General features: G+C 37.7%; 1 protein-coding gene across 1 annotated transcript; it reads left to right on the plus strand.

Annotated features, from left to right (window-relative positions):
* Positions 1-1,244: 1,244 nt before the first annotated feature.
* On the plus strand, positions 1,245-14,505 carry lck (LCK proto-oncogene, Src family tyrosine kinase). The gene is made up of 12 exons (XM_037694754.1): positions 1,245-1,349; positions 1,850-1,910; positions 3,207-3,297; positions 4,753-4,851; positions 4,962-5,065; positions 5,534-5,683; positions 6,461-6,613; positions 9,142-9,321; positions 11,055-11,131; positions 12,652-12,805; positions 13,857-13,988; positions 14,309-14,505. Exons 1-12 carry the CDS (start codon positions 1,245-1,247, stop codon positions 14,503-14,505), a joined length of 1,503 nt encoding a protein of 500 aa, XP_037550682.1.
* Positions 14,506-15,620: the final 1,115 nt, after the last annotated feature.

Consider the following 15,620-nt stretch of genomic DNA (forward strand, 5'->3'; position numbering starts at 1 on the left):
ATCACAGTGTGATGGACTCTACAGGATGTACCCCGTCTCTCGCACATCTGCTGCACAGAAGAAAAAAAAATTGCATCCAGTAAAAAGAAATTGAAATCATTTGTATTTTTGTGAATTTATATTTAAACTATTAGGAGATAATGGGAGCACCTCGACCTGTTAGTATTATATGATCGTATTTTATCCAATATCTTTTTAAGACATTATCATTTTGTATTATCTTCCCATCCGCAGTTCTTTGTGAGCAGTAACAATCAGCGGTTTGTTTGGAAAGGCCTCCAGCTCCTAGTAAGTAGAGGGTAGCCCCTCAGTGGAAAAGGCTGACTTGTGTCACTCCCTGTAAGCGTAGGAGACCTTCTTCCTACCCTGGTGGTCCCCTTGTGATCCATTCATGAGGTCTCTGTAGGTCTGGTGGGCTGTTTGCAGTAGAGGGTCAGACTTCTTAAGGGTTCTCACGACTCTGAGCCTTTGGGACAGACGGCTGGGGCGATTAGCCCACTGACCCTTTTCCACGAGAGGCCCTAAAGGAGTCGAGTGAGCTTGAGAAATCTGGTTTGAGTAAACAAAACAAACAAACATAAAAAACAACAAGATTTCTGAGTTTCTCAACCTCTCGAGAAGGAGGACTTTAAGAGCAATAAAACTTCAGCTTTAAATTTGGTTGTAATTTTAAAAGTCACCAAAAGAGTTGAATATTTTAAAATTTCATACAGCTCCAATCAACGGCAATCCTCCATTTTGTTTCAAGGCCCTCGGCAACTTCCGACAAAAGGCAATCGGCGCGTGAAACTCAGACGTGTACAACTTTGGCAGGGCGTTGGTTCAAACAAGCTGAATGGGTTTACTGGAAACCAGCACAGCAACAATGCTGGTGCTTTGCTGCAATCATTTGTTTCTATCGCCTCATTGTCTAGGTTGAGGAACTATTTCTACTTCGCGAAGTTTCTAAGAACCAACACAATGACCCACTGTATGAAAATGCATCACATTATTGCTAATATTGTTTTTATCTCCTTTATTGTTTGACCTACACACACTGGGGCGTTTCATTAAAGAAACTGTTTAATATTACACCTAATTCTCTGTTTAACTAACAGTTTTCTGTAAAAGCCGACAACGTTTTCTTTCATCCGCTGCCGTTTTCACCGTTCCAAAGTCAAATGCACCTTTGATGTTAGGAAACTGTGCACAAACGCAGAACGTGAGGGTATCTGAGAGCTACGTTCTCCCAAATTGCAGAAAAGATGGGCTGTTCCTGCAGCACGGACTCGGACAGCGACTGGATGGAGAACTTGGATGAAGTCTGCGAACACTGCAACTGTCCCATCCCCCCCCAGTCCAGCAACCCAGTAAGAGCTCAGTCTAGATGTCTTTTAATATGCGACACGAATGGTTTTTGGTTGTTCTTTTGTGGTTGAATGCGAATGACTGCTTGATGGTCACACACACAAAAGCTGACTGCAGAAAAGCCGGGGTTTGACCATGAAATAAACCCACCATTCATTCTGTTATGTAATTTCTGTAAACATCATAAAGTACAACTTGCTGGCGGCTTTAGCTGAATAACTTGCATAATATCTAGGAGGGAAGTTGTCTTTTGTGCAACTAAACAGGATTCCCTGAGTGATGTTTGTTTCCTCACTGTGACTCAGACGTTTTAGATTTGAATTAAGGAGAAAACCACCTGTGAGATGTTTGTGTCTGTAGGAAAATCTATAACCGCCTACGTTTTACCCTCATGATCCGTGCTGTTACTGTGAATGTGTTTTATAAAGTTTTACAGCATAAATCTCATGTTGTTTTATATTTAAATAAAAGGATGTAAAATAGTGTTTTCTTGTCCTCGCAGTACACAGATCAGCTTATTCCATACGGATCACAGAGTTCACCTCCGACATCACCTTTACCAGGTAAACTACTTACTACTTTTTTTTATCAGAAAAAAGAAATTTTTAATTAAAAAGCATTTATTATGTAATGTTTAACTCAGTAACGCAGAACATTTTTAAAAGCTTTAAATAAAGTCGTTCAACATCTCAGTTCTGTCATCTTAAATCTTCTAGACCAGATGTGGGCAACTTAAGGCCCGAGGGCCAAAAGTGGCCCTTGGACAATCTCCATCAGGCCCCCAATGTCCTTAGTTAAAAAAAAAAATAAATTATTTAATAGATTGATTAAAATAAACCCATCAATTTATCAACAAGAGTTAAGGAAATTTAAATTAAACATCTTACGTAAAACTTAAAAAAACAAAATAAAAGAAGTGACAGTGTTTCCAGAACTACCCAGATAGAAACTTAAAGACTTATAAAAACAAATATATATGTGTGTTTTGCATATTTATGCTAACATATATAACATATTAAGCTAACGTATAATATATTGTCACGAGAGCCAGTTTACAGAATACGTCTTATATTCCTAAAGGATATTGGAAAGACATGATTTATAAAGCATGCTATGTTACAATAAGACAAAGGTCTTCTAGATTATCTGTCATAAAGAAAATGTGTTTCCCAATTCTCTATGTGGCCCTTGGATTGCAGTTTAAATGTCTTGGTGTGAACCTTTGAAAAAAAAAAGTTGCCCACTTCCTGTTAGACTGACCTTTCTTGACCTTTCTGTTTTCAATGTAATTTTCCCTTTACACTTACTCCAACATGAGAACTGTGTGTCTAATGTGCTCCAGTTTCTCACTGGTTAACAAACGCCCATAATGATACTTTGTATTGTCCATTTGCTGAGCTTTTAATGGTCTCATTAGGGACAAACTTGTCCTTTGTTGGCATCATTCGACAAACCATTACATGCAAAACGTGATAAACCACGAGGGTAAGCAGATTTATGTTCGTTTGGTGCCTCATTTCCCACATGTCCCGCATCAGCATTCTGTATTTGCAGTTTGACGTTCCCATTCCAAGAGGACAAGCAATTTCTGTGCACCATTCAATGTGTTGAGTCTTATTAGAAACAAAATTGTCAAGAGAACTGCTCTCTGCTTCAGAAATTATTTAAAAAAAACAAGCATTTCTACTAAAAGGAGGAGAAATGTACTATTCCTTTAATTTTATGTTGTTGGGGTCAAGGTAGTTTTAGCTTTATCTTACCTCTAGAAACTGAGAATATGCAACAAAGAGAAACAAAAAATTGACTTTTTTTTTAATTATAGGAGCAAACCTAAATTTTTAATGCCTTGTTTGTTTCAGATAACATCAGATTGGCCATCTACAGCTACGAACCTAAACATGAGGGGGACCTGGGCTTTGAGAAAGGAGACAAGCTCAAGATCATCAACAAGTGAGCTGCTTTTAAACACACAAACTGCAAAAAGAAAAGAAGCGTCAACACAAACTTGATCTATGTTTGTCCATTATAATTATAGAGCGCATATTAACAATAGGTTAACACACAGTTATATTTGCTGTATGATTTGGGAAAATAAAAAATATATAAAATGACAGGAGGCATGTTTGTCTTTTCATATCTGCATATTTTCCAAATGTGTCAGTTCTTCTTTTCTTTCAACATAAATTACCAATAACTTGTCACGACTAATTTTAAATCTTGAAATAGGGACACATATTTGAACCACAACTCCAGAGCAAATAAAAACAATGGAGTTCACTTGAAATATTTAGGTTTAAACCTAAAGTATAGTAGTTTATACAGTTTTATTTCAAAGTTGAAGTAAAATGTTTTAAACTCGAGTGAAATAAATATTGACAACATGTATTTTGTGTGTTATACCTTTTTTAAAATCTTGCGTTTTATTGATAAATCAAGATCTGATAGGAAATTAATATAGTGTTTTTGATTTAGTCGATTTTTTGTGGTAGAAAAGTTGCATTTTATTAGTAAATGTTAATAATAATCAATGCTGTTCTTCTGTTTACCATCATATAAAGCCAAAATTCTAATTGTTTGTTTCTATAATATTTAAAGTACTGATATATTGTTCGACACTGATGCGTGCAAAAATTATTTGACATCCATCTTATTCAAGTTTGACTACAAACGTCATCCGCGTTGAGACTTTTGCACTCGTTTTATTCTGCTCAAGTGTTTTTTTATTACTTTTGAACAGCAAAATTTGATTTTTTTAAGATTAATTCACAAATAACAGTTAATTGTGTACTAAGATGAAAAATGTCTTGCTGTATATAAAATTTGACGTCAAATTTAAGAACTAAAAAAAGAATTTGTAAAACATCCAAGACTTTGCTATTACCGTATTTTTCGGACTATAAGGCGCATGAAGTGAAACAAATCAGTCAGATAAGTCAAACTTTATTCAACTCATTCACAATAATCACAATCAGAATTAATACATAAGGCTCACTGTCGATTCTTGAGAAAATTAAAGGATTTTAAGTGTGCCTTATAGTCCGACAAATATGGTAATCAATGTTTGTATAACATCGATTAACACAATATAGTTGATTTTTATGGAAACAAAAACAAAAAATGGTTTGGAATAAAATTATTTTCTTTTGTTGTGCTTCAAATGAGTGTATAATGTGGCAAAGAATAAAAATTAGTCGTAAGCCTAATTTCCTCCGAAGTGAATGCAGATTTTTCTGCCTGCTCAGTGTGATGTGGTTCATTTCAAGCATTTTAAGCTGCAAAGAATCGGTCTATAGTTGCAGGAGCTGCTGTGTTCTGATGGTGAATCCAGTCCGAGATGCTTTGAAGCAACAGAATATACAAACAGACTTATGATAGTGATGCTGTCTCTTCTGTGATTTTCCCCAGGGATGACCCAGAGTGGTACATGGCCGAGTCCCTCACCACAGGCCAGCGGGGCTACATCCCATACAACTTCATTGCGATGACCACCATGGAGACTGAGCCGTACGTCACACAGGAAGCTTGATAAAGTCTGAACATCTCATGAGCCGTGTCCCTGGGGGAAGGGAAGTGGTTTCGCTCAGAGAGTGAAGATTGTCGTGTTTGTGCTGCAGGTGGTTCTTCACGAACATTTCTAGAAATGATGCCATGAGGCTCCTCCTCGCTCCGGGGAACACGCAGGGTTCCTTCCTGGTTCGAGAGAGTGAGACAAGCAAAGGTGAGATGCTCTCTGGAGCGTTTGTTTTAATTATGTTTTGAACATTTTGATACAACCAAAGCAGCTAATATATTTCCTGATGCATGCTCATATATTGCACACTCAAAGTACGTCTTTTACATTCCTTATATTTCCCAGAATCAACTTCCTGGTTCCAAGTTTGCTTCATCTTTTTAGTTTATTTTTTGTTTTTCCTGCTGCAGATCTGAAACACTTGTTGAGACTTGCATTTGACTGATTCAAACTTTTACCTGTTTACACCGGATAAGTAGCACAAAATGTGGCATGTGATAATGTTTGCACAATTTAACAAAAAAAAAAGAACCTTCTTTAACACACCAACACTTAAGATTCTGACTCCTTAGCACCGTTAACACTTTATTCTTATAGGCTGCAAAAACTGAGCTGAACTTTAGACGTATGGTGCTTTTCTGCACTTTTCTGATTTCCTTTTTGTTGTATTTCCAGGGTCATACTCATTATCAATCAGGGATTTGGACCACAACACAGGTGAAGGGGTCAAGCACTACAGGATCCGCAACATGGACAATGGTGGCTTCTACATCACATCCAAGATCTCCTTTAACTCTCTGAAGGAGCTGGTCCAGCATTACTCACGTGTGTGCAGCTCCTTTTGTCTTTCTGAAATATACTAGGCCTTCTCGTCATCTGGACGGGAACACGTGATGTTTTAAAACCTGTTCTGCATTGATGGTGCTCTTCCATATGTGTAAGCTGCACATTCTCTTCACTAATGCACCCCTATACCATCAGAGAGGCAAGCATTTGAACTGTGTGTGGGTAACAGGATGAATGACCCCTCTCCTCTTTATGTAGTGTATTTAATTCCCAAAATAATTTCTGATTTGATTCATCTGACCACAGATTTTTCACTTGGCTTCAGTCTTTTTTAAACTAGATCTAAACCCGGAGATGAGAGCAGTGTTTCGGGGTGGCGTTCAGATATGCCTTCTTCTTTGTATGATAGAGCTTTAAAGAGTATTTGTGAATGGCACAGCGAACTGAATGTACATTGATTTATAGAAGTGTTCCTGAGTTCATGAAGTGATGTTCAAACAGAACCAGACCTGTTTTTAATGCAGAAGCTCCTGAAGATAGGCATCCATTGACTTTCACAAAGATGTCTCCACATCTTTGAAGTCTTTTGATTATTTTATGAACTGTGGGTGATGTGATGTTCAAAAATGTTTAAACTTTCTGTTGAGCAACATAAATCTAAAATGATCTGAAATGATTTTTACCTCTGAGAGTTTCAGCTTCTATAAACTGCTCTTTTTGCACCCAGTACTCACTGACCTGTTGCCAGTCAGCCTAAATAATTGCAAAATGATCCTGCAGCTGTTTATTTTTTTAAATAGCTTTTCTTTTGTTCAGGTGAAGCAGACGGGTTGTGCACAATCCTGGTGAAGCCCTGCCAGTCCAGGGCGCCACAGAAACCCTGGTGGCAGGACGAGTGGGAGATTCCCCGTGAGTCCCTGAAACTGGAGCGCAGGCTTGGAGCCGGCCAGTTTGGAGAGGTCTGGATGGGTAAGCTGTTTTTTTCTATTTCTTCTAACTTCAGTTCTCAGGAGTTTTTTATTTAATTTTATTTTTTTGCACATGTGAAAAACCCAGATGCCCAGCCTCGTTGCAAGCTAGACATTGTGCCTGCCAGAAGCCGGGCTTTTTCTGCAGCGTGTGCAGAAGAGTTTCCTAAGCAAAGTCCTAATTGTAGGCTTGTTTGGGCTGGTTAACGAAAGAATGATGTGTGGTATTAACCCTAATAAGCAGCACGGCTCCAACTAGAAATTGAACTTTCTGAAGAGATTATAGATCTGAGGATTTATCTCCTAAGCACGCTTTCATGGACATGATTGTGCAATGTAAGGTTAAACAAAAAGGCTAGAAGTTCTGATCACAAGCATTTTGGTTAGGCCACAACCTCATTATTATTGAACTGAAGGGGTAATTTTCCCTCTATTTTCCATCCTCATTTGCCTGCACCATTTAACCTCCCAAACAAACCCCTGGACAAAAGCGAAACCTGCCCTCATTTCACTGCCACTTTCTATTTGCAGTCTTGTCCAGCATGTCTGTTTGTTTCCCTGGCCCCATCCAAACATTGGTCAGCAGCTATGAAAGACTTTCTGCTGCTGGTTAACATGAGAAGAACCACATTATTGTATTAGAATTAAAATAAAAAAAACTATCGGCAGCAGACAGAGAAAAGAATTCTTTGAACAGCAGATAAAGATTTGTTCCCCACATCGCTTTGCTTCATGCACGATGAGAGACGCTTTAAGTGAACGAAAGGAAAAAGCGGTTGCTTCAGTTGAGATGATCTGAGTGAGCGTCAGTGTTCTGGAGATTCTGTTTGCACCAAAGATATGTGGAACTGTTATTAGTAAAACGCATGTTTGATCCATTTATGATTATGCATGCTGCTTTGGGAGGCAAGAAAGGAAATAACAGCTTGATGAGTTGGCATAAAGCTGTGTACTGAAGAAGGAACACTCTGTACAAAGTTTGATGTAACTTATCCTGCATTATTATAGGCCATATCTGTAATGGGAACACATGTTTGAAATGTAATTGTGCCAGTTTTTTTACATATGCGAGTTTATAATTTCCTGGAAAATTGAACATACTATAGATATTTATGTCTTTAAAGTAAAACTGTTGCCGTCACGTTCTCTAAAAGGTGTTTTGTTTTGTTTTTGGACGAGCTGGTACAGAGAGATGCCGACCAGTCCAAGTAAATTTTTTAAGAGGTGTGAGCTTCCCTCTGTGTTTTTTTACAGCCGACATGTAATTATGTGAAACCGTTTTCTGTGAGCTGCTTTGTTGGAAATTCAAAGCTATTCACAAAGCTGCAAACTAAATAGATGCAGTGAAAAAAAGTATCATGTGTTCAGTATTTTTTAGCTATATTCTGCTGATGTCCTTGGGTAAAAATGACCCATGACCCAAGGACAGCAGGAGGGTTAAACATCTGCATTTGGAAAGTGTATTTACTTTTTGTAGCTTACAAAATTTGAGTAAAAATTATTAGTTTCCAGGCAGTTAGTGATGACAAAATGCCAGTAGTATGCCTTCTTCTTGTTCTTTTTGTTCTTTTCTTCTTCTTCTTGATGTTCTTCTTCTTGTTCTTGAGGATCCTTCACGGCACCACTGCAACAAACTCTTTTTTTTGTCTGTCATCAATCCTGATGTTTTAAACGAGTCTCCTTTTTGCAGTTTGTCTGAGAGTGTTTGTCATGTTTTTACAGATTTTGTACAGCTGAAAGCTCTGTTTAATCTAATGACGAGGATTTTTAGCCTTTTTGACACAGTTTTCACCAAATCTGTTTTTATTAATGGAGTACATTACAGCAAAGCCATGAAGTCTAAATCCCAAACTTTAAACTTTTTAGTAGCCGAAGCAAAAATGTCTGTTTGCTTGTCTCGCAGGGACAAACTGCAGGCTGAACCTCAACTTGATGCCTTGGCTTTGTGGAAGTGCAACGTCAAGGCCAGACTGGCGTTGGAGTTTTGCTTCCACAGAGACACTGGACACTTGGAGAATTTTTGTGAAACTGTGGGGATTTAAGTTTTATGCACCATTTCTGATCAGGGAGAACTACAATACAACAAGCTCCTCATGTGAATACTTTATTTTAAGCTTGTCCTGATCACCTTTTTTTAAAACTGTTAACTTATTGTGTAAATAAAGTTTTGTTAAAAATAAAAAAAAATCTTCTTGTTCTTGGTCTTTTTCATTTTTGTCTTCTTCTTGGTTTTAATTTTCTTCTCTTGTTCTTGTTCTTCATCTTATAATAATAATTATTATTATTATTATTGTTGTTGTTATCATTACAGACAACACTTTAGTTCAGGTAACAAGTTTAAAATTAGAGCAGATCTAATAAAAGAGTTCAACAAGTATGACGTGAACAAAATACCAGAGATAAGTTGCATATTTGAAGATTTTCTTATGATTTGTGTTTAATATCTTTTGTTTCTAACCAAACTTTTAAAACTAAATCAATCCCCAAACGTGCTGCTGGTACATTTATATTCATGTTCCTTCCATTCAGGTCTCTACAACAACGACAGAAAGGTGGCGATTAAGAATCTAAAGATTGGCACGATGTCAGTGGAAGCCTTCCTGGCTGAAGCCAACATGATGAAGAACCTGCAGCATCGTCACCTCGTCCGCCTCTTCGCCGTCGTCACCCAGGAGCCCATCTTCATCATCACAGAGTACATGGAAAACGGTAGCTTTTTAAAAAATATATATTTCCCATAACATTGCATAATGATGTTAGGTTCTTAAAGGTGAATTTAAATAAAATCAGTCCCAGCTTGTCTGCATTCATCATTTCTGTTAGCACATGTGTCACAGATGCTCAGGATTAAACACGTTCGTCTGTTATCGGACTCTGAACGCGAGTTTGAACAAAAATAATTAGCTAATCTTTTCACTCCAGTGATTGTGCTGAAAGAACTTAATGTCTTTTTATCCCACCTTCCCAGCAGGCTCTCCTTTTATTTGTGTTTGCTCTGTGGCATCAGATATGAGCCATAAAACTGTAACCACTGTAACCAGTGGACATGAAGCTCCTGTTAGAGGCCCAGCCTCCCCTCATCACTCCCCTCTTGCAATTCCCTGCGCTGCGGTGAAATCTTTCAAAACAAACATGAACTTTCACTTCTTTTCCAGACCCCTCCAGCCAGGTCAGCGGTGTTTACCGACCAGGGGAAGTTTCTCTTTGCTGGTCTGAGACTAAGGGTGTTAAAACAGGAGATGGTGAATTGTTGTGTTATTGTTTAGGAGGTTGAGCCCTGGCACTTCTCCAGAGTTTTCATTTCGCATACTGCAGCTACGTAGAAAATACATTATAGTTACAATGCAGTTTAGTATGAATTCTGTCACTTTCTCGTTTTTTTTTTTTTATCTATTCTCATCACAAAACACCTTTTTTGTGACTTATAGTAATAAAATGAGTCCATAGCAGCTGGATGCAAGTTTTTTCTTCACAATAAATGTGCAATATGCCTAAAAACCTCCATTCAGGTTATAGCAATCATGCATCTGTTTTGCTCAAATGTTTTAATAATTCCTCTCGGTGTGAGCGAGAAGAGCAAAATGCACCGAGCGATGCTGTCACAAACACAACAGCAGCTTTAGAGCTGAAGTGAAAGGCGCGCCTTTGTATTATGGGCTGTGAGTGGCTTGTGAACCAGCAGCAGCGTTTCTGCATCAGGCCGACTCTTTGTCTCTCTGACTCTTTGATTCATGTGTGGACAGGACACAATTGTTGCTTCTGTGTTTGAGAGAAAGGATGACTAAAGTTCCCATCTTTTACAATTTGTCCCGACAAGAAAGAAGGAAAATAACAGGCGTGCCTTCCTGACTTTCTCTTTGTGGCCTTGTCAAAGAACGCTGCTCAGGATTGTAGACTTCAAACGTAAACTCCTGGATTTAAATAGAAGACTAAAAACCTCTGGCACAGTCATTTCCCTTAAAGTATTTGCACATATTATTCTGCATTAATCAAACTCAACTGTAGTTTTGATTGTGAGAAACTCTGCATCAATTTGATGGATGTTTTGTTTACCGGTACTTCCTCAAACTGTCATGTTCGCTGATTTGAGCTGCTATTCTGGTGTATTTTTGTCTCCGGCTGTCATCGAGTTAAAAATATTACTTGTGTTTGGTATTTTTGCTCAAGTCATTTTATAACTACTATCATTTTTGGCTGCTGTTGTTCAAATCGGCAACGTCCTGAGAAAGTTGGAACAGAATCTATAAAATCATTACATAAGAGCAACTAGGTTGCATCTGCACGCCAAACTGAAGAGGATGTCTCAAAGGAAAATCGAAAAGGCAAAAAGTTTAGTGCAAACACTTTTATAGACAAACCACAGTCCCAGTATGATTTGGTGATGATAAACACTGGTTGAAAATGTTTTAATGCTTCAATAAAATCCTGCATGTTTTCTACAGGCAGCCTGGTGGACTACCTGAAAACCCAGGAGGGAATGAGTTTGCCCATGAACACTCTGATAGACATGTCAGCTCAGGCAAGACTCCTCTTTTTTTACTCCTATTACACTCCTTTTACTCATTTTATTAGATCCCTGTTTGTTCTTTTTCCTCCTTTTCTCCGAGCCTGATCTTTCTGGGTCATAAGCTGCTGTAATGAGGCTTACGTTCAACACTAATCGTGTAAAATGTGCAGACTCGACGTGTACGTGTGCAGGAATGCACGTGCTTTTGGATTAATTTTGGTCTAGACACAAATAAAACAGTTCTACTTCATGGAAATTTGAACTTTTCTCTGTAAAGCTGTTCGCAAGGGTGCAAACTATCAGCTGAAATAAAAGGGATAGAGATGATGAGGGAACCTGATGCAGATTAGCATCTCCAAATTTTGCAAAGTTACTAAAATAATAGCTAAAATCCTGCTCACTAAGTTATGAGTCTCTTCTTGTTTTTTTCAGTTAAACTAGAAAGTTAAAAAAAAGAGACTGTTTAAGATAGAAAAAAGTGACAAATCTAAACGTGAGAACAGGATGTGAGCTTAAAAGCGTTTGGGAAGTAGAACATTTTCACATTATGCTTTGTTTTCATATGAATAATTTGACTGCAAAGCTAAGCTAATGGTTTCATGCCAGTTTAATTGCAAATTTTAATATACTTAACCCTTTTCTAATTTATTCTTACATATGGAGGAATCCGGAACTGTCTTAAACTCTTACATGCCGAAGAACTTTAACTTCATGAGGTATTGTGGGCATGACTAAACCATGACTAAACCAACCACAGGAAGACAGACTGAAGTTTCAGCGTCTTACGACAAACGACTCTTCATCTGCAGTCGACAAACTCTCAGACGCGTTCAGAGCTCGGTGCAAAGTTCTACACCTTATGCAGAGCTGTGTGGTGAACATTTCACCGAAAAAAAAAAGTTGTGCTGATATTGTTTGAGGTCGAAGTGTCTCCTGGCAACGTTAATTTTGTTTTTTCTCATCTAATGTTAGCTATAGGTGCAAAATTATTTATTCCCTCCTCAAATAAAAAGAAAAGAATGTATCAGCAGGTTTAAGGTGGGCACTATGACGACGTTTAGCTCCAAAATACACAAACGTATATATGTACATCTCAAGTTTCTGGAAAAAACAGCACAGCCAATGACACGTACGTGACACATTTTTACACCTGATGGGCTCAAACAAACACTCCACAAAGAAATTTCAGGAATATTTTGAGGAAATCATCAATTTTCTATCACTTCAGTTACCTCCTTCATCAGCATCAGATTCCACTTTGAGGTCCATTTGAAATGAGTCATGCAGCATCTGACAGATACACAAACAGACAAATGAGTCAGGTAAAAGCAAAAGAATGCAGCTTTTTGTGTCATGAAGAAGAGCACAGCTGTATCTGGGTGGAGTACAGATCAGGGGTAAAGGGTAGATGTAATTAACCTATGGGAAGTGGTATACACCCTGGTTTGAGTTCATCTGTCCAGATTTCTTCACAGTCATTTTGTTATTTTTTGTTTTATTTGGCTTGCTTGATGATGTGCTGTCCTCTGCAGGTGGCTGACGGCATGGCGTTTATCGAGAGGAAAAATTACATCCATCGAGACCTGCGAGCTGCAAATATTCTAGTTTCGCATGAGCTCACGTGTAAGATTGCAGATTTTGGCCTCGCGAGGCTCATAGAGAACAACGAATACACAGCCAGAGAAGGTAACAGCAATTTTCTTGATATTTCACATCATTTTCATTTATACATGCATCACTGCGATTACATTTCTCAATTGAAAGGTGCTGTGAGCATATTTAAATTTGTATGATTTGCATTAATGTGTAAAACACACTCAAATGGGCTAGATGTTTGCAGTGAACTGCATGTTGTCTCAAGGGTGGCCACAGTAAGTCATCAGAATCAGAATAAGCTTTATTGACATTGCACCGAAGCACAACGAGATTAGATTTCAGTACAGCCCGTCTAAGTAAAACACAAACAAACAGACATGGGGAGACGGAGGTGTCTGAGGCTGTGGCCTCAAGGGAGACGCTGCTTTTTTCGTTTAGATAAGGAAAAGAGAAACACGAGGGAAGAGGAGGTGTAAAAAAAAAATCAGATCTCACACTGTGTCCTAGATGGGACAGTGTGAAAGTTGCCAAACAAACCTCTTCACAGAAGCAGGGAAGGAGCAGGAGGGAAAAGCGTACGCCTTCGTTGAGAGCAAGAAGGAAAAAAAAACATCCTCCTCCATCTTACTTTGTCCTCTGCGTCCTCTGTCCTCCAACTACATCCATTTGTCCTCTCTAACTGCATCCATAGATCTCCTCTTTGACCTTCCTGTTGTATTGCCTGAATTTAAACATTCCAAAACATGCTGTGTATTTTGGACAGGCAAAACGTTTAAGATTGTAATTATAACCCAAATCTAATCTGGCCACACTTGTTTTAGGCAGTTGTAAATATTTAGCTCATAGATGAACAATAACAGTGCTGGTTTATATCAGATTTACTAAACTCAGTAAGATCAACTAATTGAATTCAAACATATGCAACACTAATAAACTCTGTTTTATTCCTCTTTTATTTCAAATTTTAACAATGTATTTGGATCTACATGCCTGTTGACATCCATCAGAGGGTGCTGCAGCGCCTCCAGTGCCCATATTTCCCACACACACACAGAGATTTTGATTCATGTGTTTGCATTCATTCAAAGTTGCTGTTTCGTGTCTTTTCTTTCTAAACATTAAGTTTTGCTTTGTTTTATAGGTGCAAAGTTTCCTATTAAATGGACCGCACCAGAAGCTATAAACTATGGCACTTTCTCCATAAAATCTGATGTGTGGTCATTTGGGATTCTCCTCACAGAAATTGTAACATATGGACGCATTCCTTACCCAGGTAATCACTCGTTAGTGAAACGTCATATTGTTTCTGTTGGTGTGACTGTTTTCTTGTTTTCTTTTCTGTTGTCTCTATAGCAGCACAAAATGACTACAACTCAGTTTTACATATATAAAATCAGGTGCGGTAGTTAGCTATGATATCCTTAGTGCATACTTCAAGCTCTAAAACATCTTGCAAGTTTTTACAATTTTACACGAGATCAACTCGGGCATGGAAGGTGGAGGGTGATGTGCATTCCCCCTAGGAACACTCTTGTTTTCTTTATCCTCTTACTAGTTTTTAATTTATCATTAATTTTGATCTCTGTTGTCCAGGTATGTCCAACCCAGAGGTAATCCAGAACCTGGAGACAGGTTATAGGATGCCGAAACCAGAGGACTGCCCTGATGAGCTTTATAGCATCATGCACGAATGCTGGAGGGAGAAACCTGCAGACAGACCCACGTTTGAGCACCTGAAAAATATGTTGGACGATTACTTCACTGCCACAGAGAGGCAGTACCAGGAGTAGCTGTAGAACTGGACCAAAGAGACTTAAATAAAATCAAACTGGTTGATGCTGGATTTCAAACATTTAGAACTGAAAACTTCAAGCTTTTCTGCTGATAGGAAACAAACTGAAATCATCTATATGAGTGTTTTGTTTGTTTGTTTATTTGTTTGCCTCAAACAAATTCTGAAAAAATGCAATTTTCTCTGATGGAAACGTGGACCAGAAACATCTGGATCACATGCAGCAACAGAGACATCATCAAACTGGAGTGGCGTAGCTGAACAAGCAGCTGCTCTGCTCGTGCTTTTTAAATGTAAATACTTGCTTCAGTTGTGTTTTACCTCAGCAACTTACAAACTATTGTAGTAAAGAGCTTTTCATGTTGTGTTTTATTGTGTTCACTTATGGATCACAGACAGACCTAATTTTGTTCATGTTTTATATTAAAATACACAGATGATTTGTTTTGAAAGTGTTTTATTGAGGATAAAGTATGTATATAAGAAATTAATAGTCACTCCATATGTGAATTTCTGTACATGGTCTGAATGAAATGCATCTTGGTAGAATAATTCAATAAATTAAAACTGATTTGTGCTCTGATTCAAATGACATGCATCAACAATGTGTTTATTTTATTTTTTTTATTATCTAAAACATTTTTTATTTAGAAGATATGGTAAGTTTTTCTTTTTTATATTGGTCAACACAAAAGCAGCAGCTCAAAACTGCCGCATGGATGCAATGTTTAATCAGATTTAAACATCCCAATACACAAATAGATTACATTTATGAATATAAAATATATTATGTTAAATATGAGGCCTTGCCATGAATTGGAAACTATAATCCCTGAGAATTAAAAGTCGTTAGAATATTGTTTTCCCCTTAAAATATTTATTTTAGGAGCCCATGGAGTTGGAGTGTCTGGTTTTTGACCTTATACAAATACAATCCAAATCCTGTTGGGGAAAAAAATATCAAAATTAACCACAAAACTTTGAATTTTTATTACCTTTATTATATACAAACAATACGTGTGAGAGAACATTTTAGATTTGAAGCAAAATACGTGAAGCAATTTTGTTAAAAGTGACACAGACAGAAAATTTTAAGCCACAAAAAAAAAAAAA

The sequence above is a fragment of the Nematolebias whitei genome, chromosome 21, assembly GCF_014905685.2.
Source record: "Nematolebias whitei isolate Nwh7 chromosome 21, NemWhi1, whole genome shotgun sequence".
In the NCBI taxonomy this organism is placed as follows: Eukaryota; Metazoa; Chordata; class Actinopteri; order Cyprinodontiformes; family Rivulidae; genus Nematolebias; species Nematolebias whitei.

What these genes read in the sequence shown, in the direction of transcription:
- lck (XM_037694754.1), top strand. Translation starts at nt 1,245, where the DNA reads ATGGGCTGTTCCTGCAGCACGGACTCGGACAGCGACTGGATGGAGAAC. An exon ending in AAGCTCAAGATCATCAACAA is followed by an intron (nt 3,298 to 4,752) that starts GTGAGCTGCTTT and finishes GATTTTCCCCAG; the next exon opens with GGATGACCCAGAGTGGTACA. An exon ending in ACCACCATGGAGACTGAGCC is followed by an intron (nt 4,852 to 4,961) that starts GTACGTCACACA and finishes TTTGTGCTGCAG; the next exon opens with GTGGTTCTTCACGAACATTT.